This window comes from Pseudopodoces humilis, chromosome 15 (genome assembly GCF_049639895.1).
Source record: "Pseudopodoces humilis isolate 2021_Gansu_Grassland_sample_001 chromosome 15, ASM4963989v1, whole genome shotgun sequence".
Classification (NCBI taxonomy): domain Eukaryota; kingdom Metazoa; phylum Chordata; class Aves; order Passeriformes; family Paridae; genus Pseudopodoces; species Pseudopodoces humilis.
Window position 1 is genome coordinate 15,237,731 of NC_142214.1, and position 27,719 is coordinate 15,265,449.

General features: G+C 41.8%; 1 protein-coding gene across 1 annotated transcript; it reads left to right on the top strand.

Moving 5' to 3' along the window:
* Positions 1–18,102: 18,102 nt before the first annotated feature.
* Positions 18,103–27,599, top strand: SLITRK4 (SLIT and NTRK like family member 4). The gene is made up of 2 exons (XM_005527471.2): positions 18,103–18,184; positions 21,017–27,599. The coding sequence occupies exon 2, from the start codon at positions 21,067–21,069 to the stop codon at positions 23,578–23,580; it is 2,514 nt and encodes an 837-aa protein (XP_005527528.1). The 5' UTR covers positions 18,103–18,184; positions 21,017–21,066; the 3' UTR covers positions 23,581–27,599.
* Positions 27,600–27,719: the final 120 nt, after the last annotated feature.

Sequence of the window (27,719 nt, forward strand, 5' to 3'; positions counted from 1 at the left end):
CTTATGTTCCTGTCTCATGTGTCTTTGCTTTGATGACAGCCCTTGTTTCAGTGTCACACATCTGAAACTTCCCCTCCATATTACTTCTCTGCTTACCCTCATATCCCCTTCCTCAGCTGTACATATATCTTGTTTCCATCTCCAGAAGAGGTTCAATTATCAGTGTGGATCAATTATCAGTTAAATAGATAAAGAAGCAATTGATAAGAGATATATAGGTTGGTTTCTGGAAAATAAAAGTATTTCTGTCTTTATTGTCTTTACACCTGCTCCTAATGTCTCTCTGCTTCCTCTTAGCTTTTAAGCCTCATGTAGATGACCTCCATACACACAAAAATATCCCTACAAACTAACAAAAAATCCCACATCAAAGGCTTAAATAAGTTCAAGAAGTGTGGGTAGCCTTATATTATATTATATTTAGCCTTGCAGCAAATGCTTGTCTCCTCTTTATCACACCGCAGATATTCATATAGCTCTACCATGGGCTCTGCTCAGAGAAAGAACTGTGATATTTAGGGTGCATCCTTTCTGAGCTGTGATATTTAGGGTGCATCCATGTTTTGCACAGCCTGTATCTGCTCCCAGCTCATGCTCAGCAGCAGCAGCACCTTAGAAGTTTCTGATCTGCTGCCTGAACAACAAGTCACAGTTTCTGACATTTTTCTTCCTCTTGAGAAACCTCTCCACTTTGAGCCCAGGTACAGGTAGAATGTGTCCATCACTACAGTGCTGTGCTCTGTAAATGGTGAGCTGTGGTACAGAGGGCACCAGGGCTTGGGCATTCACTGAGGGGGCAGTGAGCTGGCCCTTTGCTTTGGCATCTTGCCTGTGCCAAAGCCTGGAGCCAAGGCCTGGTAGCTGCTCTGTCAGCAGTGGGAACGTCACAGTGTGCAGGGGGTTGGCTGTTTTCTGTGTCCCACTCCATCCCAGTCCTCATCCCCATCCCTCCCCATCCCTCTCCAAGTCCCTGCCCCAGAACTCCCATTTCAGAACCCCACCCAGCCCCCCAATCCCATCCTGTGGCAGCAGCCACCAGGTCCTCATCACTGGCTCCCCTGTCCAGCGAGGTCTGAGCTGCTGAGCCGTGGGCAAACTGCAGGGTCTGGGGCTTCCTCTGCACCCTCTGGGCACAGACTGTCCTGTGAGCAATCTGTGTGAGGCACCTTCCTCCAGGAAATCACAATGTGACATTTTAGCCTGGCAACAGTCATCATTCCTGAGAGAACAGCACTTGCCTGCTGCCCAAACCCTCTGCTGGGTGCTGCAGTACAGCTGCCCAGCTCAGCTGGGTTTGACCTGCCCGGGAACCACTGTGTCCCTGGGGCCTGGCAAGAACACCCCTTGCCTAGGGATCACAGCTTTTAGAGATTTTTAATAAGAGATCTATCTCTATAGTGGCTGATCTTTTGCATCAACTGTCCCAAATGTAGTACAAAACACTTTATTTTATACATATAAACACATGTATATTATATTTAACTATTATATTATAAAGCAGTCAGGATTTGACACTTTTTTAAAGGGTCCTTTTGCTCCTTGTTGCAAAACCTAGGCTTAAAATTATTAATTAGTATGGTCCATCACATTTTGTGTTACTACTTTAAAGAAAATTGCTGTAGCAATGATTCTAAATTGGTCTTGTGTAGCATTTGATTCAGTGGGCACATGATGTCACCAGTGTCTTTGAGTCATTTAATGACATTTCTTTTGCTGTGTCCTGAGGAGACTTCTGTAATATCTATATATTATATAAAAAAAAATAAATTCCAAAATATCTTTCTTCCAACCCAGACTAATGTGACATCCATCTACCTCTGATGGTTATCAAACTGTGCAAGTTGCCAGCTCTGCTGAAAGTTTTGTGAAGTTTCAGCAACTTTTGAATCAGCCTGTAGCATTTGTGGTTTTATGTGGAAATTGTGCCCAATCAACAATGAATGTGAATGCACAGCTTTGGGAAAAATTTGGATATGTAAATATATCTGCACTGAGACTGAAGAAAAATGTCCCCTTTAGTTCCTTATAAGGTGAGTCTTATATAGGTGAAATACAGAGCTATGAAAATGATGAGAAATTAGATTTTATTTAAATAAATTAAGGATGACGATCAATTTTTTTCCGTGTTCTATAGCTGGGATCATTTTCTATTGTACTAGTTCAGTCATGTCTAGCACTGCAGTGGCAAGTAGAGTGCCATCTCGTGGATAAAGACCTGTACTCAGAATAAAGCATGGACCTGTCTTTTCTCCACTGGTTGGAAGAAAATCAATTATGGTGTACAAATATGGCCCAGGACAGCAAGCTGCATGCAGAAACATTGGTGGTTTTTGACAGTTCTTCCCTCCTGATACACAGCAACAATACTACTGGGAGTGTGCCAGACAACAGCACCAGTGGAATCCAAGCATATATTTCCCTGGAGTGTATTATTCTGAATTATGCTGGTGGTAATATGTAGTAGATATTCACTTGGTTGGCTTATTAATAGAGAACAATTTCCCACAGTGGAAAATGCACCATTTTTATCATGGTATGTTAATTATAATATTTCACATGTCAGTAAAGATCAGTCACAACTTATATTTAGAGAAAGTCTGAATGATTAAGAACATTCCTGGAGCTTATGTTTTAATCCAGTTTTGAAATAGAGACAAAATCAGTATTGCCTGCCTATTAATAGATGATAAAAAATTTAAGGCATATTTCCGTGCAATCTGTCCATAAATTAGGTTTTAAAAAAGAGATGAATTGCCATACCATAGCATTCAATAAACTCTCTCTACAGTATCACAAACACACACATGGATTGCTCTGCTCCCTCTAAATGCTGGCCAGCTCCAGTAAACAGCTAAACCATAACTTGAAATCTGATGCTCTGCTCATATTTTATCTGTGGTTGCATCCATGCCTTGGCCTCCTGCACCCCATTCCTACCCAGCCAGAAAATGTCCCCACACTCTTCCCTGGCTGCTCCTTCTGGGCCTGCTTCCACTGCCTGTGCATTTCTTCTTTCCCTTTAGTTTGACCAGCAGTTTCCTACTCAGCCATGTCAGTCTCTTCCCTTCCTTGCCTGATTTCTTGTGCCTGGGGATTGAGAGCTCTTGTGCTCTATGGAAAGCGTCCTTAAAAACCTGGAGTAGGAAGAAAATTACACCTTGTGCAGTCTAAAGGCCCATCTCTGTCATCTGCCTGAACTCTGAGATGCCAAACAGAGCCAGCCAGTACACCTGGGCTTCCTTTGGCTTAAATTGTTGTTGAAAGAAGGACAAACAGACTGGCCCGTGAGAAATAAGGGCACTGCAGTTTTAGTCACTGAAGTTCTCAGGTTCCTGGTGAAACTTATCGAATTAATCTCACTATAAAGCAAATTGCAGTGTAAACAAAGCAGAGTAGCCTAATTTGCTAAACTGAGCTGGTGACTTGCTCCTAATTCAGAAGAATTTCAAGTGAAAACTGAAGAAGTGCTGTGCAGCTTTATGTTGTATGCCTTTTCCATTAAGCTTTAAGCTGTAAAATATTCACCTGATTCACTGAGGACAGAAACAAGGCCCTCACCCAGAGCCAGGCCAGTTCTTCCCTTGGCCAACAGTAAGGGCAGCCGTGCCAGTCAGCTCATGGGCAGTGATCTATCTTTACACTTACAAGGAGAGTGAAATGTTTTATGTGTTCTCCCATTCCACAGTAAAGAGAAGGCCTTGGATTCAAGCAAATCTGCAAAAACTAAAATTCCTGTGCTGGATCTCCAAGCTCTTTATGGGTGAATATCTAGCTCACAGCAAGCACTGTGAGGCCAAGGACTGTTTGGTTTAGGTTGTAGAACCAGGCAGTTCCTGCTTGAAAATTGACTTGAGCAAAGCCTGTTTTCCACTGCTGCATTAGCCACCATTCCCAGTTCTGTTCCTGCAGTAGCCTGTTATTTATCTGCCAAAAGGTCCCTGCAATGTAAAGTCCATTAGCTGCAGGGCCATCAGTCTGTGACAGAAGCGTGTTGTTTTCTGTCCTAGAGCCCAATTCTTGACTGAAGACACTCTGCAAGATCTGGAAAAATTGAAGATTAGTAGGTTCTTATCAGATGGATCCACAGAAAGTTACTGAACACTGAAAAATACATAAAGGCTGTACCCTTGAAAAATAGGCTGTTCATTGTTCATGAATGAAAAATTATAGCTAAAGTGGCAAATAGTTGCTTTTCTCCCTTCTTATTAATAGGAGTAGTTTCTACTTCTATTTACATCGTGTGCGCTCAATTCTTTCAGATGATCATTAATTTGTTCTCGCTGAGAGCCAAGTTTTGACATATACTCTTAAATCAAATGTGGATCTCTCCTAACCACTCCATACAGCAGTACCAGGTAGCTCTTTAGCAGATTACTGGGTTTTCCAGACCTGTTAACTATTGATTTTGTAGAAGGGACAATATTAATAGCTCTTTTGTGGGTTTCAGAAACTCGGTATACATAAAATGGTAAAAAAGTTTGTGGAACCTCTTAGACATATGCTGTGTGTAGTCTCACTGATGCAATTCTGTGAAAAGCAGTGAAGCAGACAGGATCTGTCAACAATTATTCATCAAATGCCTGATTTGTTAAATATTGCATACAGATTGCCTGCTGAATAACAAGCCAATTCTGGAACTTGCCTCAGTGTAATTCAGAGCTCCTCCCAATCACCTATTAACATCTGGACTTTCAATTATGTTAGACCAAGCTACCAAGCTATTATTTTAATTTCATTGCTGCCTTCTTACAAGTTCCTATCTAATTAGCTGTAATAGTCCTATTTGAAAAGCTCTCAATTTTTTTGAGCAACTTAGAAGCAATGCTAGCTGTCTTGGCAAACCAGTCATTTGTTTTGATAACCTGAGTGATTAATACATTGAAATGCCACCACCTTATTCTGGACTCAGAATTTTTGAAACTTAATGCACAATTCATAAAAAACCTCTTTAGAAAACACTGATGCTTTAAGCATTCCTCAGTTTGCCAGCTCCAGGAGAAGAAACAATGAAAGTACCCAAGGAATGTTCTTCCTTGGTGAAACTACAGAAGGTGGCCCTTTTCAACAATCAGTAAATTCCCTTTCCTTGATGAAACAAAGTATGGGTTTGATCCAGCTGCTACTCCATCATAGAAAATGAAAGAGGAGATTGCCAGTAAATGGTGCATATTCCTTCATGGGAATTAATGCATGAGTAAAATTAGACAATAATCAAATCACAGAAGTTGCATTTTTGAATGAGGGGCTTTTAAGAGTAAGAATCTTGCTAGCATTTTGGGTTAGCAGTTAATGCCCATAAATGCTTTTCATATATTTTACACAGTGTCTTGGTTTAGGGCAAATTTGGGAGAAAACCTCCAGTGGCGCTCCCCCCTGGAAGCAAACCCACGTGGCCCTTTTTTTCCCACCCCCCAACCGGTTTGGGAAGAGATTTCTCTGAGAGAAGTGGAAAAAACCTGTTTATTTCACAGGCACAGCACTACCCAGCACAAAAATGAACGATATCAAATTACAAAACCTCTCGCCGTTCAGAAGAGATGACAAACTTCAGAGGGTCTCTTTCCTGTGGGTGTTCGCTCTGTTATCAGTCCCTCTGGCGCTGGAAAATGCCGCTGCCCAGGCTGGGCTCCTGGTAGTCCACGGGTGCAAGCTCCCGGTGCTGCCCCGAGTCCCCAGTCCAGAGCAGGTTCGATTCGTTTCAAAAAAGGGAAAGAAAACAGTCCAGGAAGACCTCTCTGCTCCGGCTAGTTGGAAAGCCAAGGTGATCTGTCCCTTGTTGTCTGTCTGTGCTGTAGTCAAAACTCCCGATGCGGGGGGGAGCAAGTACAGTCTCTGATAACAGACTCGGTGCTTCTTTTCCACTCACTTTTACTCTTAGATGGAATTTTAAGAATACAAAACCTGTGTCTGGGTTAGGTGGACGAATGGCTATACAATTTAACATCATAATCAACCCAGGACACACAGGCAGGTTTTCTTGTTCTTAAATTCCAGACAAGGTTTCAGAGTAGATCTGTGATGATCTCTGACTCAGTGTTTGAGCCCAGTGGTCCATGAGTGCTGGCATGTTGCTCAAGGCTTTCCAGGAATTGTGGAGCATGGACTGTTGAAAAAGCTTAGCATCCCAAACAGAGGTGGCTGCTAAAAAAAGATTTATTCATGTGATTGTGACATGAGCTTGTTCACTTTCTGAGTCCAACCTGAAACGTATGATTGGAATCTTAAATTGGGAAACAATTTGTGTCCCAAATTCACAACATCTCTTCTAGAGATATTCCAGACCTTCCACCAGTATCTGTACAAAGCAGAGAATAATAGCATTAGGCTATTGACTTTATGGCAATAAAATCTGGAACAGCACTAAAGGCTCTTCAGATGGAAAGGAAAGATATTTGCATTCACTTCAGCTGCCTCCCAGCACAATTCCTCTATTTCTCAGAGGTGACAGGATAAAGTACTTGCAGGTAATGTTTTTACCTGGTCCTTGGCAGCCTGGTATGTTCCATTCCATTTTTGCAGGCAATGAGAAGATGTTTACAAATAGCACAGCGTTGCATTAGTTGAATCTGTGGTCCGCACAAGCACTGTAGACTCCAATTTTAACCAAGAGATTTTTGTTTGTTCAGACTGGTTCTTGTACATACAGTTCTCTCCTCTTCTCTTAAACAAGTCCATAAGCAAACAAACAAAAATCCCAAAATCAAAAACATAACACCAAGACTTAAGCAATTATTTAAAGTGGAGCTGGGAGGGAGATGGGAAATGGGTTTTCTAATATTAAGTAGCTCCTGTTGTCAGCAGGAGCTTAAGGCAAGTTAGGACGCAATCCCAGGCCATGTATGTTGACTGTACAAGAGTGAGGAGCAAACCCAAGCTGCTGGAAGCAGACACAGAGCTTTCATTGCCTCAGATCTAAGAGCTCAGGTTGCATTCTTCTGCCGTGGTGTTCAAGTGTCAGGGTAAGGGATTCAGCAGATGTAAAACTGGAACAGCTCTGCCTGCACCAGGAGCAAAATGTACCAGGAGCTTCCTCTCCCCATCACCTCCTACCCACCTGGGTGCCCTGCACAGGGACTGTGCACCTTGAACCAGCTGGCTCTTGCTCTGGCAATGCACAGCCAGTGCTCATTGCCACATTTGGGTCACAGGGGGTGTCAGGGCCACCCCTGGGTGGTGACACGCAGACACCCACCCTGGTTTGCAGATGAGTGTAATGCTGTAGGACATTTTGCAGACTGCTGTAATATTAATTCATTACAAAGTACAAGGGCAGGTTAATTTCTGCAGTGTGAAAAACTTAGCATTTTTAAGAAGCCATTAAGGAAACAATAACTCACCAAAGAAATCACTGCTTGCCCTTTCTCAGACCCTGATTTTGCTACCATCCATTGCAGGTAAAATAATTATGTCAAAGGATGCATAACTAGCTGTGGTGTATATCAACATGGACTTCTGCTGTGCATCCAAATGCATCTCTGCCAGCTTCATTGGGGCTCTGTAATTATCTTTGATTAACCTAGAGATAATGATAGGAAGCTGCAAGATTGTAATGGAGATGAGAATTTCACTTAACAAATGGCCTTACCAGGTGCTCTTCTGTATATCTGTATTTGCTGCCTGACTCTTGAGAAACAGGCTGGAGAGAATATAAGAGAGGTGTTGAAATAAAATCATAGGACAGATGAGCTCAAAGCACTTCAGAGATGCAGTGAACCACAACATCCTTAAAACCACAGGCTGCACTCCCTCACTGCACATGTGTTTTGATGGTTCTGATTTACAAATTGTTTGGAAAAAGAAGGATTAAAGTTCCTGTTTTTTGTCATTTGAAGCACTCAAAGTAGTTCACAAGAGAATGTGATATGATATTTCTAGTCAGATAGACCAGCACAAAGGCAAACCTTACAGGAACTGTAGCTTAAACAAAGCATTGATAGGAATTTGGGAGCTGAAATCCCTGATCAGATTACACCACCATATCCATGTTTATTTATACAAATAAGGCAATCAAGGCAAAAAACCCACATATCTAATTTTTATTACTTGAATAAAGTTCAGCAACTAGAGACCCTCATAGATCAGTCTGCTCCAAAGACCATTGCATTAAGGATGTTCTTACTCCTGATTTAAAAAAATAGGCTCATTCTCTTTTCCTTGGTTTTTTCTTCTCACAAGTGATGGGGTGTTAAAAACAGAGAAGTGTGATGATTCATAAAATGTGTTATAAGGAACATTATCAGCTGAGATTAATGTTATATCATGTGTAATATTTGTTGTCAGAGCAAGTGGAAATGTTTTCTAAAATTTAAATTCCAGCTATGAACCTTGGCTAACTTTCAAATGTTTATGATTTTTTGCAATTGCAGATTCAAAACTGTCAGTGTTTTCTGAATTTGGTTTGCTTGCTTACTCCAATTTATGTTTATCCACTTGCTTTCTCAGTTCCTTTTAGGTGCATGAAGTTCTTAGAATTTATAAAGCCAGCAAAATGGTAGATTTTCCATTCATATGTCGTGGCTTTGTTATGCCTTAGTCTAGAGAAAGAATATAAAAACCTCATCTTTAATGTTTTTTATTTTCAGAGAACTGTCTAGTGATGCCACTGCAATGAAAAAGTCACAGGATAAATGTTATGGGGTAAATTTCCTCACTGTGTTCTCCTGTACTTCATATTTGACATTTCAACTTTAGGATTATCAGCTCTGCTTAGCATTAGGTATTGCTGAGAATTAGCTTTTAAAAAATAACAATCTTTTTAAATATACTTTTTTTTTTAATTAAAAATTAAGTCATCGGGGAAATACAGCAAAATTATTAAATGTTGGGTAGGGATTTTTCATATGATAGAGATGTCACTTCTTGAAAGAAATCCAGAGCTGACAGAAGTTGACAGAATAAAGGCCACAAAATTCAGCTGTTTGCCTCTAAGATGCCCTTGGGGAATACTGATTCTCAACTCTGCCTACAGTAATAAAACTGGGTCTGGAATGTTCAAGAATCTCCCCATTCTAACACTTCCTCAGTGAATCTCTAGAACTGAAATATTCCTTTTTCATGATTTTAGAAAACAAACATGAGAACACAAACATAAATGGATGTTAATGAGAGACAGACTCAAGGCTTGCACTAAGCAGAGCAATAATGTGAGTGACTGCTTCCCAAAACTGGATAAGAAATAGTCTGACTGAGCAGCATGAGATTGACTTCATCATTTTATAGACTGCTTCCCAAACTGTACTTTTGAAAGCCTAACCATGTTTGGTTACAGGTAGAGAAATGCTATTAAAATGCTGGTAAGCAGTTCCAAAAAAATTAGATGCTAAAGCAGAACCTGACTGGCAGCCCCAATGCCACTGACCTCTAACCTCAGCTGAAACTTGGACCACTGGATGCATGTAGCCATGTTGGCCTGCCAGCCATAAATCAGATTTAAAGAGCCAAAGGGATACAGATAAAGACCTTTTCAGCTTCTATTATATGTCACTATGCACCTGTCAACACTAACAAGTTACGACCTGAGAAAGGAAACAGTGCTTAAATAACATTTCCTGGTGTTAGATAACTGGTTTTTGAACCTGTAGTGTGAGCTAATGCTGGTCTGCACATGGAAGTTATTTTTGAAAGACATTACACACTGAAATAATTTACAGCCTGAAATAGGAAAGCATCATAACCCTTTATTTTAAAGGAAGCTTACTCTGACTGTCTTTACTAAAAAATGCATTATAGCTTGACTTTGTCCAAAAATTACTTCACAGCCTCAATGAAAACCACAGGGTTACTAGCAGGAATGCTACCAAGAAAATCCTCTGAAATGCCAATGAAATTTTCCTTCAATACAAGCAATCATCTTAGATATAAACAGCACAAAAAAAAACCCCAAACATAAGAAAAAGGCACAAAGTCAATACAGCATGTTTCCAGAACAAATTGACAAGAGGGAAAAATGAGATGTCTCAGATCCCTTGGCATCTGTAAACATCAAGAAGACATCACACTTGGGCTAATCTCAAGGCAAAGCAGACTTATAAAATAAATCTACAGGCTATCTAAAGGAAAAGGTTTTAGGTTTAGGAATGGTTTTAGGAGGCTTTCTTGGCCTTCTAAGGTATGGAAGATAATAGAAGAATAAAAGATAAAAGGAAGTTCTCTTTCTTTTTTGTTAAAAAAAGTTACTTTAAAGTAGGGTGGACTTTTTCTCTCACTTTGTAGGATCTATTTTAAATGACCTATTTAAATGTTCTGCAATTATGGTACTTTTGTATATTTTCCATGCAAAGCTAACAGAAAGGGAATCCCTTGAAGTCATGGTATTTTAACCAACCAAAGAATAATCTTCTTTTTCTTTCTCACTGAATTCTTCATACAAGGTGTCTTAAAATAGATAAGACAGGTTCATTACCATTGTCATAATTGTCAGCTTCTGTCAGTTCCATTAGTGGATAAAGGTGTCTCTGGATATTACTCATGCACTCCTGGCCAGCATCCCAAACTCTGCACAAGCCTTCTAAAACCATTCCTGTGCTGCTTCTCTCCAGTCCCTCAAACTGCTCTTCAGCTCTTTAGCACATTCCCTGCAAGGCTCCTCTTGTTACAGCACTTTAGTTTTTTTCCACCTTCTGCAATGCTTCTGGCTTACTTTATTGGTATGTGGATATCTGAATATCTTCATTGATTTATCAATCACTCTTTTAATGAAATTCATTTCCCCTTATATTTCAAGCATGCTGGTTTCAGATTTTCAGTCTGGGAGGTAGGTTACACTTCTCACCTTGGAGAAGACCTGAAATGTTGTATGTCACACCAGTATTCAGGGTGTAGACCTTGAGATTAGGCAAGACATTGTTTTTTTATCTTTTTTGTTATGCTCTATGTCTACAAGTATATCCTCCTCTTGGCTTAAAAGGATTCCAATTATGCTAGAATTTACCTTTAGACTACAAGGTTTCAATCATTCAGGCACCAGTTTAGACTTTTCACATTAATCTGTGTTTGATTCTTTCACTATTTTGTAAATATGCATAAATGTTTCTTCTGAAAATGAGATTTCATGGACACGTGGGAAGAAAAGATATTTTTCCTTTTTAAATGTTAAAAGCCACAAGTGTGAGAAAATACAGACTTTTTTTCTGTTGAAGTGAGAAAACTCTACATAAGTTTATTTTTCTTCTTTAATTTTCCATCTAAACTTTGATTAAAATTAAATTTATATGACTGTGAGCTGCAATAGGCATTGTAAAACATTTGACATATGCTATTGCTGTGTTTTGAGTCCAGCTCATTCTCCTTTCAGAGCTTGTCCCATCTCTCTGTCACCCCATAAATGTCTGGATGCTCACACCACTAATCATACACCAGCTATACCACAAGCTGGAGTACTTTACAAGTCAGCTCAGTTCACTAATTTAAAAATTCACCCGATCTAGAGAAGTAAAAAGGGGTTATTTGGGCCTGGTGAGCCGGTGCAAAGAGACTCCAATAAATGCCAGAGATGATATGAGAATTTGAAAAGACTCTTTGACTTGTCATTTGGAAAACTTCACTGCTCTGAAAAATTATTTTACACACCATGAAATCTAACTTTAAATTTCTTAAAGATATTTCTGGGTTTTTTCTGTCTTTCATTCTGATGGTCCACCTGCTGTCCCATGGTGTGTCCACCCAGTGGAATGCAGCAGAGCTGCCTGTACATATTGCTGTGCTTAAGCCTTTGCTAAGGTGAGGAAGATTTCATTTTAACCTGCTTTTGGAACAGTCTGGACTGGCTGCTCATGCCTCAGTGACAATTACATGAGGCAGACAGGTAACAAGAGGACATTCCTCCCTGCACCCAGATGGGGCTGAAATTCGCAAAGAGGGTGGGACATCCATCTCAAATACAGTCATTCCTGGGAAGAGATGTGTCAGGGGAGATTTAGGTTGGATGTTAGGAGAAGGTTCTTCATCCAGAGGGTGTTTGGACACTGGAAGGCTCCCCAGGGAAGTGAACAGAGCACCAGCCCGCCAGAACTCAAGAAGCATTTGGAAAACACATGGTGTGATTCCTGGGGTTCTCCTGTGAAGGACCACGAGATGGTCTTTGATGATTCTTGTGGGTCCCTTACAATGCAGGATATTCAATTGTTCCATGATCATTTTGATACAGTATCAAAATATTTGTTGTTAAAAACAAACATCTCTTTCAACTACAGGTTCAGCATCCCTTCCCTGAAGACACTTTACATCAGACCAGAACTGGTCTTTCTTTAATCTTTAGGTTAAAAAAAAGTCACAGCTTGGTTACTGAAATAGCTGCAGTTTCTTTCTTGAAAGATCATATTCCTACAGTCATTTGCAATAGTCTAGAGGCAACAGGTAAGCCAGTATTGCCCTGCTTTTTAAAAACAATAATAAATCATCTGTTAGCTCATGAGCCTACGGAGGCTTTAATTGAAATTAATTGAAAATGCAAAAGTAGAGGAAATTAGGGCAGCTGCAAAAGAAACCCCAGAAGCAAAAGCAGATTAAAGTAGAGCAATGAGCAAACCCATGCAATAACTTAATTTTGCTTCAGATGTTTCCCCCTTGGTGTAACTTTTTCTCTAAATCAAGCAACAAGTCTAAAGCACATGGTTTCTTCTGCAGATGCTTATTAGTTCTACTCAGTGGTCCTTCAGCTGATGAGCACAGGCACTGCAGTAGCTGGGAGTGAATCTCCCAGTGTGCTAAGACACAGGAGTAGCTGGCAAGTTGCTCTGTGCTTATTCCCCATTCCACAAGGTCACAGCTTGAAGCTCTTCATCCAGGAGACAGCATCAACCTAAACTTCAGCAAAAACAGAATCTTTATTTTTCATTCTAAAGACTGAATGACAACTATTTGATTTTGCTTCTTGTAAGCTTTATTCTTCAGCTATCCAGGAAATAAGTAAAGTAAGGCACCTTTCTGCTTGCATGTAGCTTTATGAAGGAGCTATTCCATCAACCTTTACACACGTGAGAAGCCCCACTTAGGTCTCTGGAATTCCAGAAGGTGATAGGAAACAGTCTCATGTGTGAGAAAAACATGGAGGAGTGAGGATTTAAATTAGAACGTTCTAAATTCATATTCTGTTAATGTCAAATGGCCTCAACCCACCCAGTCCTGACTACAAGCATAGCAGGCATGGTATTCACGGCATAAAAGATTTCCCTTGCTCCACTGTTGAAGACAGATTTATTACGAGCAAAGAAAGAAACAAATCTCGTAACACAATATATTTTCTTCCCTTCTTATCCTCTAACATCTCCAGCCTCGGTCAAAGTTCTTTAAATTTTCTCTGCAGTTATTTTATTTGGTTAATAGGCTGTCTCAGAGAGAATGAAGTGTTATGTCATGATTTGGTGTATTCAATAATGTCAGAGTTTTCTAGCACAGGATCCTTATTTTAAATATATTTCTTATCTTGAGAAATCATTTAGTGAGCAGTTCTACACGAGGTGAGTAGGACAAGAGCAGTTGCTTGTAGGTTTTGTATTTAACCTTATATCATAAAACCTTATAGAAAAATATCCCCTGTAAGTTCTTTACCAATTATTTTCCTAAATTTTCTCTGCCTCCTGATTTCACAATTTTGGTTGTTCCAAGAGAATAGGCCAAGCTTGGGTTTAGCCTCTGACAGTGAGCTGGAGGGTGAACAACCCCTGGGTAAATGAGCACAGAGAAACAAAGTAAGTAAAGCCCAGGACATCTTGCAGCTTAGTGAAATTAAACCCCTGCCCACTGTGCTCTGACAGCAGTTGTGGAACGCTGGCAAGCACAGTGTTAGGGAGCTGGACAATCCCACGGGCTGAGTTTACAAAGAGAACTGCTGAGAAAACCCTCTACCAGCATAATGGCCACCTGATCAAGCATTTAAGACAATGATTTATTGCAAAAGAATAACAAGTGATGGAATTACCCCCCTCCCCCAGCAATCCCTATGGAAGGGATGCATGCATATCAGTGATTCCTCAGGTTTCCTGCATGCAGGTGATGGGTTACTTGTTGCATATTGAGGTGAGGCCCTGGATTAAATAGAGAAAGTTAGGTGGAAATAATATAGAGACAGGCAGAGACATATATCTGACAGTTTCTTCCACTTTATTTAGCACAGTGCTCTCTCACAGTGCTTCTGACTTTGGTCTATTGCAGATTTGCACTGTTTCCTATCACATCCTAAAGAAATGTGTCTTTAAAAGGATGTACATGCTGGGACCCACTCCAGTATGTGCAGAGCTTTCAAGGATGTTCTTCCTCCCCCACTTTTGACTGACAGTCTGGCAAATTATAGACAAGATGTGGACATTCAGTGGAGTTACTGGTTGATTTTAGAGGTTTTTCTCCTTCTCAAAAGGTTATGACCTATTAATTGAAGCCTTATTAGAAGACTGCACAGTCATTTCTGTATTCTTCTGTGTTGGATGTTGTTTTCTGAGCATGACCATTGTTACTGATCTATATGAAAGAAGAAACTTGTTGTAGACCTATTAAACTGAAATTGCTTAACCAGGGAAACCCCAGCAACACACAGCCCATACAAACCTTTGCTTTCCTATTCAAAGAATTATTAACCAGCTGCCCACATGTTTAATCAAAACAGTTTGTTCTTTACCTGGGCCTTGTGTGAAGGACCAAAATATTAACCCTTGGGCTATTCTTACCATTATTTGGGAAAAGGAAGATGCAACATGTAGTGTTTACATAAAATTATAGAGTCTAATCCAAATGGATTCACATTAATTTCTGGAGACCTTTTATAAGAATTTCTACTCCTGGCATGAACTTTTTCAAACAGAATAACCCAAATACATATGTATGCACACTGCTTCTCTCCCAGGTGTGTTTTTGCCATCTGGATACACAAGCCTTGCTCACTGCTGACCAGTAGAGATGCTGGCACATGACCAAGGAGAGTGTTCCCCTGCTGCTCACAGCAATTGCAATTTCTCTTCTTGGCCTTCTGATTTCAAGAGCCAGGGGTGTGTGGGTCATAGGCATCTTTGGTTAGTTCTCACACCTGAGGACTAATCCTTATTTGATTTTCAGGATGACCACAGACAAACTGGAGAGAGAGCAGAAAAGTGAAAGGCAGTGCCTCTGGAGAAAGTGTTTGGGATGCACACAAATCCATAGGTAACATAAAGGTAGGATGATGGCAAATGTATGGAAGACACCTCTGCCACTTATGTGCACATATATAGACTGATTTCAGGCACTGCACCTTAAATTGTAATTGTAAGTGCTCAGGAATGAGTAGGATGTTTAGCTCCTGTTTCCTGTCAGTTCATCTCTCACTCAGAAAATTACTGTGGATGAAAAAACAAAGCAAGTTATTGTGCAGAACTGTCCTTGCCTTCAGCTGCAGCCCCATTTGCATGTGTGCTGAGTGGCTTGAGGAAAATGCTCTCCAAGGTTTCCTGCTGTGAGCAGTAGACTCAGCATCTCAACTGGCCTCTGCATCTTGATGACTCTGTTACAGGGAGCTTTTTCTCCTGACAGACTTTGAACACACATAAAGCTCAATTTCAGTCTCAAGTTCCTGCATCAGCCCAGAATTAAATTGGGAGAGGTAGGTGACCAAGCATGTCTGTGTGTTTAAAACAAAAGTATTGCTTAGAAGATATCACAAGAATGTGAAAGGAAATAAAATATAAACAGGCTTCTGTAGATTCTGAGCAGATTTAAAGATTAATGCCAGTAACCAGGAGTAAAAGGTGCCTTTCTCTCCCAAGACCTTCTGCTTAGCTATGGTAATGGCATTATCAACAGGCTAATTGTTATGACACTGAATGCCACCCTGAGTGTGTCTGCTTGGGTGGGAAGTAGTATATGTCACATTTCTACCTTTTCTTCAGCTACTTCTCTCTGCAGAAAATCCTGCTATGAATCTATCTGCCTGATAGCTTTTGCTCTCCTTTTGCTAAGCTGAAGAAGGAAGAAATACAGGCTGCTGTGGCAAACAGATAGGGGGAAAAAATCAAAGGAGATGAATGAGGTTCCATCACAGTAGGAAATTTAAGAAAAGGTTAGAGATGACATTAAATGGGCATGGTGTGAAGCCTGAAGTAATCTTGCAGATTTCAGGGAGCCAGACCAGGTACTCCAACTTGCCCTGTCTAGCTCTGCTGTCTTCCAATTAACACACTACCATCAGCCTATACAGAAAATTTCTCCTGATACTGATAGAACTTCAAGCTGGATCTCAGAAGATGAGTGCAACCAAGAGATTCCAGGATATAACCCTTTAAAGTGTTTTATTCCTGAAGCACATCTCCATTTGGATCCCAGTCTTGACCTTGCTTATGTTATACCTTAAAATTCTCCTCAGTTGGCTTTGGACTCTGGTCCTGACATGTAAGCCTAAATATTAGTTAGTTTGGCATGATGTAGGCTAGGGAAAATAGCTTAGAAACTTAAGATTTGGAGGAAGAGTTATTTTTAGTGACTCTAAATTAGAAATATAAATATATGACATACTGAAACCCTAATAATGAAATTGTACTGCATAACTAAGTTTCCTTCTCAGATAAGTTCTACAACACCATAAACATACACCATTGGTAATAGCCACTTATAATGGAAACATCAAGAATTATTTACTTAGAGTGTAATTTCAGTTCTCAAATATTTATTTCACAGTTTACTTGGTTAAAATACAATATTTTATTATGCTTCTTGTTTAATGTTTAATTCAGTCTCTAAGTAGTTGCTTGCATGTGGTGGGAGTAGTGATCTCTTTGAAACTGCCAATATGCTCTTTCACCTGCTAAATAAGCAAGGAATTAGTTTAATATCCAGATAAGGTTGCTGATTAAACAAAACGGGCATCTTGATCTTTACACCTGCATTTCTGTGCCTGCTGCTAAAATAGTTATAAACCAGCTATCTTCCTAAATTAATTTCATTCTAGACCTTTGCTCTCTAATTCATTAGTTTATTTAAATAGCATTTGAAAAATTCAGCTTAAACTATATGCAAATCCTTTTAAACTGGGCTCTTTATATACACATCCCCTTTTATGTGAACAGTACTTTGTTAATGGCTCAATAATTAAGAGAATATACATTTTAAAGTCTTCAGTTTTTAATTGGCTGAATATTAATCACAGATCACTTTCAGTTCTGTTGTGATATGCAAATTATTGATGTCTCAGCTGCATTTGTTTTCAGGTATCAGTCTAACCGCATAATGCAAAATAACATTCTGCAATTATTTCAATTAGATGCAGTCAGCCTTTGGAGCAAGCTATTTCTTTCATTTCAGTAAATGAAGAAAGCAGTTGCTGTTTTCCATTCCCTGGCGTTTATTGCCCAGAACTAGCACTCAAAATGGGTATGTGTACAGCACATAAACAGTTTTCTAACTGGATCACGTTAGCATTCATGGTAAAGGACAAGCAGTTGAACTCCCCTTGCAAGACTTCATTTGGTTAACTGACTCTTCTGCTTTGGAATGAGATGTCACCTTGTTTGAGGGTATTCATTACCATTTTAAAGAGTATTATGAAAGGTAGAGTCAATAGGAGTTGTTAATTAGCAGAATCTGTTTAGCACCAGCGCATAACATTTGAGGATTTTTTCCATCAGACTGCAGCTGTTACCTAAGCAGAGAAGGAATTTCACCTAACCACAAAGAATGAGATAGTCAAATAGCTGCCTTGTCGTAAGAACGGGCCGGGTATGTCTCCTCGCAGCGATTTCGCTCCATAATTGCAATTCACATTACATGCAGCAAATGTTACCATCCTGCCCACTCAGTTTCCACCTCTACTTTTGTTTCAAGCCGGGAGGGGAGATCACCAGAAAAGAGAGGGGGGACTCCTTTCTCGCCTTCTCTCTCCTTCCCCCGCTCGGCTCTCGCAGCCGCGCTGCCCTGCGGCTGCTGGGGCTCGGGGGCCGCGCTGGCCCCGTCCCGGCCGCGGGCTGCACTTGTGGCTGCCTCGCCCGCCCATGGCAGCCCCGCGGCTCCCGGCGCGGCCCCGCCGCTCCCGCCGCCCCGGGGGGCTCCTCCCGCCCCGCACGCCCCGCCTGGGCTCCGCGGGGGCGCAGCGCGGCGGCTCCCCGGGAAAGGTACCGGCGGCGCAGCGCCTCCGGGCTGCGGGAGAGGCTCCGGCCGCGGCGATGCGCCGGGATTGCTCCCCCGGAGCGGCGTCTCCCTCCCCGCCGGAGCAGCGCCCGGGCGCTCGGTGCGTGCGTGCAAGTGTCTGTGTGTGTGTGCATTTGTGTGTGTGTGCATTTATTTGTGTGTGTGTGCGGGTGTGTGTGTGTGCGCGGGTGTGTGTGTGTGCATTTGTGTGTGTGTGTGCGGGTGTGTGTGCGGGTGTGCGCGGGGCGGAGGGGAGGGGGCTCTCTGCGTGCAGGGGGTGGGCGAGAGCAGTGCGATGGGAGCGGGTGCCCGTGTGCAGAGGGATCCTCTCCCCGCATGTGTGCGGGGGACCGCGGCGGCGGGGCAGGGCTCAGCCGGGCGGCTGCTGCATGCGGCGGAGCCCGCGGGATTCCGCAGCGCCGGGCTTGCCCTCGCTCCCCGCGGCCGGGGGTGCTCGCCCCGGCGGGCGCCCGGCTGCCCCCGCCGCCCGCTGCGTGCGCGGAGCCGCCGGAGCCCGAACCTCGCGGGGACAGCGGCGGAGCGCAGCCGAGCGGAGCCGCGGCGACCCCGGGCGCCGAGGTAGGGACGGTGCCGGGCTGGCCGCGGAGCCGCCGGGAGCATCACCGAGGGCGGCGAGCGCCCGCGGGCGTGTGAGCGCGGGCGGGGGTGAGGGCACGGCGGGGCCGCCCGCAAGTTGGCGTTTTAATTTATTTTAATTATTCCGAAGGTTTTGTTTTCATTGCTATAATAATTACCGGTGCTGTTTTAAAGACGGCGAGGGATTTGGGGGGGGGGGGGAGGGGGGGAGGAGGGCGGGGGTGCACACGACGAGGCGACAGTGGCTTCCTGCCGGAGCCTCTCTGCCATCGCGCTCGCCTCGCTCCGCGGCCGGCCGCCTCCCGGAGCCCCGGCCAGCGGCAACAGCGCAGCGCTGCCCTCTCCCATCCTTCCCGGGAGAGCGAGCGGAGGGACCGGGGCCGGGCGGCCCGGAGAAGCCGGTGGAGGTGTGGGAGGGACGGGGGGGGCAGGATCTGCGCAGTGGGGCTGGGGAAGGGGGTGTGTGGATCTGCTGCGGGCTGGACTTTGCAAAGGTACCGGGGCGGGGGGGGTTGGTGCGTTCAGCGGCGGAGCACGGCCGTGCCTTGTTGCGAAGGGACGGCGGAGGGGATGCGGGGCCGCTCCGCCGCGCCGTGCCCGCTCCCGGCCGGGATGTGCGCGCCCTGCCAGCGCTCCCGTGCCCCTGCCGCCCTCCCCCGCCGGGAGCCAGAGGGCGACGGGGCGCCCGCGGCAGAGGGGAGCAGGCACCAGCCGAGCCGGATGCGGCAAAAAATTGCGGTAGTGCCGGCACTGCTGGTCGGGCTCGCCGCCCCGCAGCCAGCCCCGCACAGCGCCCGCAGCTTGCCCGCTCGGCACCGGCCGGGGTCCCGCGGCTGAGGAAGAAGAGGGGACTGGAGAGCGGGCGAGGCAGGGATACGGGACGACGGCACCTGCCAGGGGGAGGGAGATGGAGCGGCGGGGGCACCGGCCCGCCCCTTGGGGCGCTCGCCGGGGTCCGGAGCCTGCGGGCATCGGCAGCCGCTGCTCCGCTTCCCCCTTCTCCCGATAAGCGTCCTCCTTGACCCCTTCGGCCATCCCTTCCTCTCATCCTTCCTTGTCTCCTCTGTGCTTTCCCTCTCCCTCTTGTCCCTCTGTCCTGCTGTCGTTCCTCATCCCTCCTCTCCGCTCCCTTCCAGGTTCCCCAGGTACATCGTCCCTTTGTGTCTCCCTCCAGCCCGGTTCTCATCCCTCCAGCTGGCTCCTGCTTTCTCTACTTTTCATTCTGGCATCCTCCTGCAAACTCAGTGGCTCCCCACAGCAGGAAATGAAAGGGACAAGTTGGGAAATAGGGGTAATGGGAAGATGGAATGTGTGTGTGAGTGTGCACAATGTATTGATTATTGACTGATTTGTTAAAAAAAGGAAAAAAAACCACCTACATTGTAACTCAGAGGAAATGCTGTGACTCGAGTTCTGCGTAAAAAAATGGCAGCTCAGCTGTCCTGACTATATGCAAAGGGTTCTTATAAATGCAAGAATAAGAACAAATTACATAATGTTTTAGGGGGGAAAAAGTAGTTCTCAGATTTCAATAGTGTCAGGCTGGCAAACTGTGACTTTGTTTTGCCCTGCAAGTCAGTGTATTGTTGTTCCTGGGGATGGGGCTGTATGCCTGTGCATGCTTCTTCCCTGTCTGTGTGCTTCCATTGGTCACCCAGAGCTGATCTTGTTTGGTGAATAGCTGTATTTCTGCAGTCAGTTTAGCACTGACTAAGGTGTTAAACTTTAAACCAGGTATCACAAGTGACAGAAACAATGTGTGTGCATGCCTATGTAGCCCTTGGGTGAGTATCTTTATCATAGTGATATATCTGTATGTGTTGCTGCTTTAGATGCATATACTTTGCATATACTTGGCATTGCTTTTTGTGTCAGCATCTCTATCCTTTCTGTATTGTGCTATCCCATCCCAGATGTTTGGGCATGCATAACATCAGCATTTGTGTTTAATATCCCTGAAATGCACAGCAACATATGAACAGTGCACAATTGAGGGGAGTAAATATGCATAAAATTGGAATCTCCTTTGGTTATTTTACTTTGTTAGTTATGCATGCGTGGCATGTACAAGAGAGAGAAATACGTTTGACAGACCTGAGAGTTATCTATGTTGTTCTACAGAAATTTACATTCCATGTTTGAAATCATCCCAGCTCCTGTGCATTTGTTTGGTTGTTAAAGTCTTTCATGCTATTTTAAATTCGGTTCTTGTAGTTTATCTATAATCCTTGGCAGGTACAGTAGCTCAGTGGTATACAATTTCTAACCCAAATTATGTTTTGGAACAATGTCAACTGAAAAACATTTTATTTTTCTTTCCTTTTTTCTTCCTTAGATTCTTTATCTTTGTTCAGGAGCCTAAGGTTGCTTGCTGATCATAAGAAGATGATTCTGTGGCTCTTTCTGGTTCTGTCATCTCCAGTTTCTTCTACAACTGCAGATGCTGATATATCTGTGGAAATTTGCAATGTTTGCTCCTGTGTGTCAGTTGAGAATGTACTCTATGTCAACTGTGAGAAGGTTGCAGTCTACAGACCAAATCAGCTTAAACCACCATGGTCTAATTTTTACCACCTCAACTTTCAAAACAACCTGCTAATTATTCTATATCCAAATTCCTTTCTTAATTTTACACATGCTGTGTCCTTGCAGCTGGGTAATAATAAGTTACAGAACATTGAGGGAGGGGCCTTTATGGGTCTTAGTGCATTAAAACAGTTGCACTTGAACAACAACGAATTAAAGATCCTCCGGGCTGACACTTTCCTTGGCATAGAGAACTTGGAGTATCTCCAAGCTGACTACAATTTAATCAAGTTTATTGAACGGGGAGCCTTCAATAAGCTTCACAAGCTGAAAGTCCTGATACTTAATGACAATCTGATTTCATTCCTTCCCGATAATATTTTTCGATTTGCTTCTCTAACCCATCTGGATATACGGGGGAATCGAATACAGAAGCTTCCCTACATTGGAGTTCTAGAACACATCGGGCGAATTGTTGAATTGCAACTGGAAGACAACCCCTGGAATTGTACCTGTGATTTGTTGCCTTTGAAAGCGTGGCTGGAGAACATGCCCTATAACATCTACATTGGAGAGGCTATCTGTGAAACACCCAGTGACTTGTATGGAAGGCTGCTGAAAGAAACCAATAAGCAGGAGCTCTGCTCCATGGGGACAGGGAGTGATTTTGACGTGCGCATCCTGCCTCCCTCACAGCTGGAGCCCGGTTACAGCACACCCAACGGCCACACCACTCAAACATCAGTGCACAGATTAGTCACAAAGCCGCCAAAGACTACAAATCCTTCGAAGATCTCGGGGATAGTAGCAGGCAAAGCATTGTCCAATCGTAATCTCAGTCAGATCGTATCTTACCAGACCAGGGTGCCTCCTTTAACTCCTTGTCCAGTCCCTTGTGTTTGTAAGACTCATCCTTCAGATTTGGGATTAAGTGTAAATTGCCAAGAAAGAAATATAGAATCAATGGCTGAACTCGTACCAAAACCTTTAAATGCCAAGAAACTGCATGTAAATGGCAATTATATTAAGGATGTGGATACTACAGATTTCGCTGAGTTTGAGGGGCTGGATTTGCTACATTTAGGCAGCAATCGGATTTCAGTGATCAAAGGAGATGTTTTCCGCAACCTTACAAATTTACGGAGATTGTATCTCAATGGCAACCAGATAGAGCGTCTGAGCCCAGAAATGTTTGCTGGCCTTCACAATTTGCAATATCTGTATTTGGAATACAATGTTATCAAAGAAATCCTAGCAGGCACCTTTGACTTAATGCCAAATTTGCAGTTGCTCTACCTGAACAACAATCTTCTGCGAAGCTTGCCAGCATATATTTTTGCTGGTGCACCACTTGCTAGACTGAATCTGAGGAACAATCACTTCATGTATTTACCTGTAAGTGGTGTTCTTGATCAGCTAAAATCTCTTACACAAATAGATTTGGAAGGTAATCCATGGGACTGCACTTGTGATTTAGTTGCTTTAAAACTGTGGCTTGAAAAGCTAAATGACGGTATTGTGGTGAAGGAATTGAAATGTGAAACGCCCGTGCAGTTTGCTAACATAGAACTTAAGTCTCTGAAAAATGAGATTCTCTGTCCTAAACTTTTAAACAAGCCATCTGCTCTGTTCACTAGTCCCATGCCTGCTGTTATTTTTACAACACCACCAGGACCAGTCCGGAGTCCTCCTGGTGGCCCAGTTCCATTGTCCATCCTTATCCTAAGCATATTGGTTGTGCTGATTTTAACAGTGTTTGTTGCCTTTTGTCTTCTTGTTTTTGTGCTTCGGCGCAACAAAAAACCAACCATAAAGCACGAAGGGATTGGAAACCAAGAGTGCAGTTCTATGCAACTGCAGCTAAGAAAGCACGATCACAAGTCAAACAAAAAAGATGGACTGGGTGCAGAGGCCTTCATTCCTCAAACCATTGAGCAGATGAGCAAAAGTCACACCTGTGGCTTGAAAGAGTCTGAAACAGGCTTCACGTTTGCTGACCCACCAGGGCAAAAAGTCATTCTGAGAAATATGAATGACAAGGAGAAAGATTTATTGCATGTGGATACCAGAAAAAGACTTAGTACAATCGATGAACTGGATGAGTTATTCCCTGGAAGGGATTCCAATGTATTTATTCAAAATTTTCTTGAAAGTAAAAAAGAATACAACAGCATAGGGGTCAGTGGCTTTGAAATACGTTACCCAGAGAAACTGCAAGACAAAAAAACCAAGAAGTCTCTAATAGGTGGTAATCATAGTAAAATTGTAGTAGAACAAAGAAAAAGTGAATATTTTGAACTAAAAGCTAAACTTCAAGGTTCACCTGACTACCTACAAGTCCTTGAAGAACAAACAGCTTTGAATAAAATATAGGTCATACAATCTTATTGCCTACAGAGGACATTTATTTAATGATGAAAGTGCCTTTTGTTGACTTTTAACTTCCAAATACTATATTATATTGATAGGCATAGAGGTATATACAGGTGTATCCAAGGGTGTCTGATTAACTGTAGCTGCGTATGATTTGTCAAGTAGAGGAGAATTTCCTTAATAGATTTTACTCCATAAAGCTCATGCCCTGTGGAATCCTGTAGGGATACTGCAAACTCTATTGCCAAAGGGATGCTTTATACACGTTACACTGAATTTAACCTCAAGAGGCATATATGTTTTGTATCTTAAATGCAAACCATCGTCTCCTTGTGATTTGTTAGAACAAACACAAGAAACCTGGTACTGATATTTGTACTTCAGCTGGGTCCTTCATCCTGCACGTGGATTTAAGTTGGTGGAACTGGAGTAATCCTTTGATTTGTGGTGTTCTAATGGCACTGTTTAAAGCTTATCTGGAAAGTAACAAGCATGCAAAGAGAGAACATTCAATAGTATGTGTAAATTGGTTACATTTATGGGCTGCATCTTGAAACCACTGGAATTATAATGTTAAATTGTGCAAATATTTATTTAAAATATACCATGCTTTACATACCTATGAAATAAATCTGACCATTTGAAGCATACATGTCTATACAGAAAATTAAAAAAAAAAAAAAAAAAAGAAAGAAAATTGTTCAACCTGACTTCTGCAGTATTTGTGACATCTGAAGAAAATATTTGGTATTTATGCAGAATCTGTTCTAAGACTCATCTCCAATTAAAACCAGAGTTCCTTCTCAGTTATGTGGAACTTTTGCAACCCCAACAGGTTGTCCAGAATTATCAAAGTGCTTACTGTGTGAGCGTAACAAAAATTATTTTTGTAATATAATTCGTATTTATGAAATACTTTGTATACTACATAGGAAAAAATATGTACTCCTTAATATGTATTTAATATGCCTGACTTGTTTTCCTGATCACAATGCATTAATCATTCAGTATAAATAAAACCAGAACAATATACCAAACAGCAACCAGGGATGTAATGTATAGCATCGTCCAGAATTAAGTGATCAGATATAATAATAATAATAGTAATAATAATAATAAAATTGTTCTGTAATATTCTTGTGAGATTAGCATATTACCTTATTTCAGATTTGTTACCAATGGAGCATTTTAAAATAGATTGGTTTTTTAGTATTGTGTCCCAAGCAGTAATTTGCCATCAGTTTTCTTGCTTTTCAAGTCTCTACAGCTTAATCTTAATACTTTTCACAAGTATTTACAGGAATTCATGCTAAGGGGAATATTTTTATTGTACACCAGAAGTTTTCTGTCTTATCTCTCTGGCTGCTGTTAGTAAGCAAAACCTGATCAGAACAGTGAACAATATGGCAAATCCTGTCTAAAACCACAGTGAAAAATGGTTATAGTGGTCTCAGTTCAGAGGACTGTGTAGCTCAAAACTAAAGAGTAAAAGCTTGCCTTTGTGAAAGCTGAATCTGAATAGCCAGGAAAAAAGGTAGGAGAATGGAAAATCCCCATTGTGTCTGACTGAGAGATGGCACTTTGACATGAGAACGGAGATATATTGGTAAAGCATCCTACAGCAAATCTATGCGATGAGATTAACAAACTTTCTTTGATTTGATGAGCTTTGGATAAGACCCTCTTATCTCCTTTGCTTTCAGAACCTTTACCCTCCTTACCCTTTATAATCAATACGTAAGTCAATTAAGATAGTAGGATATAAACATGAACATTTTTCATTAATTTGGAGCTAGCAAAAATTAGAGCAAGGCTCAATAATAATACTGTGGAGAAGGCTGTGTCAGCTGTTTCCAATATAAACCTCTAATTTCAGGGCTTTATGACACTGAGTTGAAATTTTTATTCTGGAATGATACTTGGCAAACAGCCTGCAGTATATTTTTATCAAAATAGACCAAAAGAAAAAAAAAAACAAAACAAAAAAAGCACTGCTTCTTTATTTAAGACAAAGCAAACAAAATGTTTCTCTACTTTCACACATTTGTTTCTGCTCTTTTGGCTTAGAAAGAGGGTGGTTTTATTATTTTTCTCCATACTGAAAAGTAAATACGTGACTTCAGATAATAAAATTACAAGAGATAAATTAATGGCTGAGTTTCTTTCAAAAAGCTGCATCTATCCATGCACAATAATTAATTCAGAATGTCATGGGGATTTTGAGGACATGGATGCTGCATACACATGCAGTTTTGGCATGAAAAGTTCCTGGTTGACTAACGATGCAATGCATGGCTAAGGTTTGGGTGAGAACGTGTGAGTTTCTTGTCTGTGGATTAAGGAGTGTCCCTGATGCACTGAGCAGCAGACCCTGCTGGCCCTGTCAGTAGGCTGAGGATGGCAGGTACCTGTGTCTGCTCTGCACAGAGCTCTGTGGCCTCGAGGATGTGTCCAAGCTCACTGGGGTTTGCCAAAGCAGAAGGTGTCTGACACACTCAGTGCGTTGTCACTGGCATGTCCTGTACGAACCTCCTGAGAGGAATGTGCTAAAAATATGAAAAATTGCAAGAAATTAAATACTTCTAAGTGATGGTAAAACGGATGTGCTTATGACTTGTGTTGCCCTGAGTCAAAAGAACAGCGATAAATGATCATATCTTCCTCAGCTGAAAAAAAAATGAGGTTTTTTTTGTTTATTTTGTGTTGTGAGGTTATCTGGGGATTTTAAGTCTGTTTTTTTTTCAGGGGTGTTTTTTGTTGTTTGTTATTTTTTTTTAATTTGTTTGAGTTTTTTTTTGCTTTTTGGAGTGGCATCTTCTGTTTGCTGACCAAAAAGAACTGAACCATTATGCTGTACTATTACACTGGGTCAGAGTTCTCTGATCACTGAGGCCACAATTCCAGTAAAACATTTCACCTCAACATAAATCATGTGCAGAGGTACTACTCATGAGTTAATAATTAGATACCTGCTCAAGAGTGGGGCTTAGCTAGAGTTTTGTCACTGACTTCAAAACAAGCCAGCTCAGAACCATTGTATATAATCCATAGAGCCCAGAGACTCGTCTGGGGTTATGCAGTCAAGTGTAGGTTCACCAGCATCAGTAAAGGTTGCACAATCTGGACCTTCCTGTAGAAACAGTCCCGTAGTGTTTTACAATGTATGGTGCAATATGTAGGCATAATAGTGTGAGTGAAGAATGCAGAAGCTGGCAAAACACTATTTTTCTGTGAAATTGTTACTTTGAATGGCAACCTTAGTTTATTTTCTCCATGTTTTGAAACAGTGTATGTGTCTGCACAGCAGTTTTAGTGTGATGTCCATTCAAATCTCTGGTCAGTCTTTCTGGGAAGGTGACTCTTGAGTGTGGATTAACGGGTCTGTCTGTTCATTATATTGGTTTGAGTGGCCATGCTTGTAAAATGGCTGTTAAGACCCATAAACTAAATCAGTGAAGGTGTTGACATAATCTGTTGTCTCCATTGTATTATAAAGAAGTTTCCATTTTAAAATGAAATCAATAAAGTGTAATTGTTTCCTTGAAAAAGAAAAAACATTGTGCAGTTTTATCAGAAAGCAAATACCGCGGTGCAAGAACACAAGAACAGGTGATTTATGTTTTGCATTTAGTGTTCAAGATTGACAATAATGCAGCAATCTAGTATAAATATATTTTTAAATGCTTTTTTTTTTTTTAAAGCCATAATGATGATATAAATTATAAAGGCATGGCCTTGTGAATAATGTTAACAAATGTTTCAGAATCAAGAAAAAACATCCAGAACTTGATGGTGGTATAATATCTATATCTTTTGCATGATTTGTATGTTGATATTGTATGAAATGAGCACAGTGAGACTTTTTTTTTTTTGGTTGCATCCAAAGAGTTAGGAAGGAAATATAACAAGAATGTATTTATAATGACTCTATTTTGAAATAAAGTAAAGAAAACAAAATGTATTGGCTTTACCCTGTTTTGATCATTACTATTTTAGGTTAGTTTATAATTAAGGCAATTACTTACGACATCCAATCCAATGTAAAACACAGAAACCTACTGTTCATTAATTTTGTTTGCCTTCATCAACGTCTAAATATTAGTCAGTGTTGACTTCAAAATTTGTATGAAATATTAATA